General features: G+C 44.5%; 1 protein-coding gene across 1 annotated transcript in view; it reads left to right on the forward strand.

The window, feature by feature from the left end:
* The first annotated feature begins 2833 nt into the window (after positions 1-2833).
* Positions 2834-5623, forward strand: part of RTN1 (reticulon 1) — a 129230-nt gene continuing 126440 nt past the window's right edge. The window contains exon 1 of the mRNA XM_010847671.1: positions 2834-3609. Coding sequence (XP_010845973.1) covers positions 2859-3609 — 751 coding nt within the window. The 5' untranslated portion in view covers positions 2834-2858. The remainder of the gene's footprint in view (positions 3610-5623) is intronic.

A 5623-nucleotide genomic window follows, 5' to 3' on the forward strand; every position in this document is an offset into this window, starting at 1 on the left:
CCTCCCAGTCCATCACCAACTCCCAGAGCTTTGTTAAACTCATGTCCATCGAGTTGGTGATGCCATCCAACCATCTCATCCTCTGTCATCCCCTTCTCCTGCTCTCAATCTTTCCCAGCATCAGGATCTTTTCCAATGAGTCAGTTCTTTGCATCAGGTGGCCACAGTATTGGAGTTTCAGCTTCAGCATCAGTCCTTCCAATGAACACCCAGGACTGATCTCCTTTAGGATGGACTGGTTGGATCTCCTTGCAGTCCAAGGGACTCTCAAGAGTCTTCTCCAACACTACAATTCAAAAGCATCAATTCTTCAGTGCTCAACTTTCTTCACAGTCCAACTCTCACATCCATACATGACTACTGGAAAAACCATAGCTTTGACTATATGGACAGAGTTCTGACAATACTTGGTCCACTGGAGAAGGGAATGGCAAACCACTTCAGTATTCTTGCCTTGAGAAGGCAAACCACTCCCTCATCTTGCCTTCTCAAGGCAAAAATGCTGACGTGTTTTGCCATTCCCTTCTCCAGTAGACCACATTTTGTCAGAACTCTCCACCATGACCTGTCTGTCTTGGGTGGCCCTACACAGCATGGCTAATAGTTTCATTGAGTTAGACAAGGCTGTGATCCAAGTCTACATATAGGCTAAGCCCATATCACAAAAGAAGCTTTAAATATCCTTTAGGATAAAGGTGTGTGTGTGTGCACATCGATTTAAATTTAATAGCTTTTTCTTTAGTGTTCTATGTGTGTGGTAGGGAATAAGACCTGTCATTATTACCATTCCTTTTGTTATTGAGTTTGTTTTTATCTAGCTGGAAAAGCAGAGTTACCATGGATAAAGGAAGTATATCTAGAAGACTATCTGAAATGAACAGATTTAAATTGGTCTGTTGCTCACAAAATTAGGCTATTTGTTGAATAAAGTGAATGTCGTGAGCAATTTAGAGGAATGTTCCCACGTGTCTTCTCACACATTCTGTTATTTATGCTTTATTCTAAACTTTAAAGTTACTTTCTTTAATTTTTCAAATATTTATTAAGTCCTGGGCTCCAAAATCACTACAGATGGTGACTGCAGCCATGAAATTAAAAGACGCTTACTCCTTGGAAGGCAAGTTATGACCAACCCAGATAGCATATTCAAAAGCAGAGACATTACTTTGCCAACAAAGGTCCGGCTAGTCAAGGCTATGGTTTTTCCTGTGGTCATGTATGGATGTGAGAGTTGGACTGTGAAGAAGGCTGAGCGCCAAAGAATTGATGCTTTTGAACTGTGGTGTTGGAGAAGACTCTTGAGAGTCCCTTGGACTACAAACAGATCCAACCAGTCCATTCTGAAGGAGATCAGCCCTGGGATTTCTTTGGAAGGAATGATGCTAAAGCTGAAACTCCAGTACTTTGGCCACCTCATGAGAAGAGTTGACTCATTGGAAAAGACTCTGATGCTGGGAGGGATTGGGGGCAGGAGGAGAAGGGGATGACAGAGGATGAGATGGCTGGATGGCATCACTGACTCGATAGATGTGAATCTGAGTGAACTCTGGGAGTTGGTGATGGACAGGGAGGCCTGGCGTGCTGTGATTCATGGGGTCACAAAGAGTCGGACACGACTGAGCGACTGAACTGACTGGCTGACTGACTGATCCTCTAGGATTGCTTTGATGACTAAATGAGTCAATATTAATGAAAGCTTGGCACTATGTCTGACACATAGCAAGCAGTTAAGTATTAGCTAGTAATATTACTACTACTGTTACTACTAATAGTTACTGTTACTACTTTCATGAGTTGGTGGCCTAATCTGTAATATTCTTTAAATGTGTTTTAAGGGTTGAGTGTGTGTGTATGTGTGATCTCTTAAGAGTGTGGGGCTTAATTTAGAACATTAAAGAATCAGGTGAAATCCTACTTATGAGCAAGTGACAAGGTGTCAATAAATGTTAGTTTCTTCCCCTTTGACAATATTTTACAGCATAGAAAAATAATAAAGGTTTTCTTTCTTCTCCTTGCTATTAATGAACATTTTGGCTGGTTTATAAATAAAATGAAGGCCAGGTGAAAACATTCTGTAGACTCAACCTTGGAAACTTGCTTTGCCCTTGGCACCACCAGTAGAACCAAGAAATTCTCAGTGGGTCATTTTGAATATACTGGAAGGCAAAAAACCTCAGTTATTGGTGGGTAACTGAGGAGAAAAACAAAATGAGGAGAAAACCAGAGAAGAAGGGAAGCACTCTGTTAAGGTGATACCACTTTGGGATGAGGCCAGCAGAAAACTAGGATTTTCTTTCTCTGAGTACCTTTAACAAGAGAAGAAATGGCATCAATCCAGGTAGAACAGGAGTCCCTGAATGAAAGGACTGGACCAGAGAGTTTGTGAGCCTTCTCCAAGCTCACCGAGCAGCCCTTCTCCCCAGTGGACTATCCTATTGTTGTATTTACAAACCTGAATTAACTTATATTTCCACATCTGTTTAAAGAGTCACTAGTGCCTTAGATACAAAGAAGTGTTCTGTTGACTAATACCAAGTAAGAACCAGTCACTGCCTATTAAAGTAGTAGATTTTGAGAATCGACTTTCTAGTTCTCTGGGGTCGTCTCCAACTTCTCTGGATGTGGCAGCTCATGCAGTCTGCTGCCAGAAAAATACCAGTGCTGGGGGCTATGCTGGAGACGAGGAAAAACAACATGAGAGTGGTCTGAGGGAACTCTGAGGCCTTGAGGAGAAAGGATGTGGTGCCTGCACAGGCTGGGGCGGGTGGTGGGTTAGGCAGGTGCAGAAATGAGGCCAGGCACCCCCTCACTCTCTACTGCTGTTTTGATTCATAGGTGCATCGGATGTCTCCAGGGCCATGGATCATACCTTTTCAACAGTGGCAAAGGATGGGGAAGGAGTGTGTTATACGTCTCTGATTTCTGACATCTATTATCCACCTCGGGAGGATGCTACATATTTCACTGGAATTCTTCAGAAAGAAAACGACCACATTGCTGCTTCAGAGAGCCCTGAGGAGTTGCGTCCCCCTGGACCCTCCTTACCAGATGTGCCTGGGACGGAGCCTCGTGGCTTATTTAGTTCTGATTCTGGAATAGAAATGACTCCGGCAGAGTCCGCTGAAGTGAACAAGATCTTAGCAGACCCCCTGGACCAGATGAAAGCAGAAGCCTATAAATACATTGACATAACTAGGCCAGAGGAGGTGAAATATCAGGAGCAATGTCACCCCAAGTTGGAAGAGAAAGACTTGGACTTTAAGAATAAGGACACTGAAATCTCAATAAGGTCTGAAGAGACCCGTGAGGCTGAGAAACCAATTCCCGTGGAGGGGAAAATCCTCAAGGACCATTTATTTGAAGAATCAACCTTTGCGCCGTATGTAGACAATATCTCTGAAGAACAGTGCAGTGCCCCTCTGATGGCTGCCCCTGTCAAGATCACGCTGACTGAGATCGAGCCTTCTATTGAAACTGCTACCCCAGAGAAGACCCCCGAGAAGCAAGATATCTGCCTGAAACCGAGTCCTGACACAGTCCCCACGGTCACCGTCTCAGAGCCTGAAGATGACAGCCCAGGATCTGTCACTCCTCCGTCTTCTGGAACAGGTGAGTGGAAATCTGAACTTTAAGGACTGAAGATTTGCATTCAAAATACTTCCATCTCAATTTAACTGATTTAATTAACATGTAACATTTTCAGTCTTGTGCCCATTGTACAAAGGTTGACATCTGGGTTTTTTTAAAAAAGTCCTATCAGATTTGCTTTGTAAAACATTTCTTTCTTTATTTGAGGGGAGAAGTAAAAATGACACACTGGCGACATTTGAACCCTCCTGTAGCTCTGCTGTTCAGAGTAGAGAGGGCGGTGCTGCCAGGTTCCAGGTTAGCTCTTTTCCCTGCCCCCTGGGCATCTTAGCTGTTCTCTTCAGACCAGTTGGACCACCTTGGACAGCGCATTTTACATCCTTGGCTCCAGCTCCAAGTCTGTATGTACCGTGAAGGGTGATAGGGTGGACCTTAGGGTCTGGGGGCTGGGCAGTGAGAGGAAGCCTAAACAAGGGGTGCGCCTCCCTCCCCCTTCAGTCTCAACACGGTCCTTTTCATCTGATTGAAGTTCTGCTTACAGTTTCATTTTTTAAACCAACAATTCTATTTGGTTAGAAGTTTTAATACTTCAGAATTCACTAGGCTGTGATCTTTTTCAGCTTGAACCTGCTACTCTGACTCAAGGCAGAGTGTTGTTAGACCACATCAATACATCTTCGCAAGCACAAAGGGGACCTCCCAGACCTGAGTGAAAGTCCAGAGTGGTAGCCAGAGTTTCCCCACCGCACCCCGTGCCACCCCTTCACAGGAGGTGGGAGCAGAGCCTTTGCGTCTCTTCTGCTCTTGGATGCTTGGGGGCGTTAGGATAAAGACCGGGAGAGATCTTGAATCTTCCCCTACCTCAAATGGCTGGAATTCTGACCCTACCCCACAGTAATTTACAAACCTCTTTATTTACAAAAAGTAACCTTCAGAACCTCAGGTAAAAGAGCTTGTACTGAACTCTTAAAACAGATCTAAACCCTTCTGATTAAAGAGTGATTGCTCTAAATCCTGATGAAGCAGTCAGTTCAAGTGTTAGAACAGAGCAGGTATTTAACGGAGGTCCCTCCTGTCTTGTTTCCCTGAAGATTTTGGAATCCATTCCTCCCTTCCCCTGACCTTACCTCAGACTTATTCAACTGTAAACTCTTAAAGATTCACTGCACCCAGTTCCTGATTTTCAAATTCATTCATTTGCTCAACACACACTTTCTACACACTTTCTTTTAGTCAGGCACTTGAATAAGCAGTGATGATGTTGGAGTTGAAAAGCAAACAAAAATCAGTCTCTGCCTTCCAATGGGACAGATGACCAGGGAAATAGTCACATTCCAGTGTGACTTATCCCAGCTGACAGCTGGAGGTAGGGACATAACTGAGTCTCAAAGCCTCCTTGTGATCCTTCTGCCACGCAGGTAAAACCCTTCTATTAATATTATCCCATGACATAAAGATACTGACACTCTGAAGATAACTACATTATCAGCTGTGTTTCAAAGCTCTAGGGTTGTCTGGTGATGAGTACAGAAGAACTTTGGCCAGTCTTTGGGAAGGGTGAAATGCCCTTGCTCCTTCAGGTCTATTTACATGGCCACATGGCTTATGTGAAAATTACAGTTTATGAAGCTGGAGATAAAGACTTGATGTGTGCATGCGTGCATGTGAAGTCGCTTAAGTCGTGTCCAACTCTGTGCGACCCTATGGACTGTAGCCCACCAAGCTCCTCTGTCCATGGGATTCTCCAGGCAAGAATACTGGAGTGGGTTGCCATGCCCTCCTCCAGGGAATCTTCCCACCCCAGGGACTGAACCAGTGTCTCTAACATCTCCTGCATTGACAGGTGGATTCATTACCACTGAACCACCTAGGAAGTCCAAAGACTTGATATCAGATCAGATCAGATCAGTTGCTCAGTCGTGTCCGACTCTTTGCGACCCCATGAATCACAGCACACCAGGCCTCCCTGTCCATCACCAACTCCCGGAGTTCACTCAGACTCACGTCCATCAAGTTGGTGATGCCATCCAGCCAT

This window comes from Bison bison, unplaced genomic scaffold (assembly GCF_000754665.1).
Source record: "Bison bison bison isolate TAMUID 2011002044 unplaced genomic scaffold, Bison_UMD1.0 scf7180017864254, whole genome shotgun sequence".
Classification (NCBI taxonomy): Eukaryota; Metazoa; Chordata; class Mammalia; order Artiodactyla; family Bovidae; genus Bison; species Bison bison.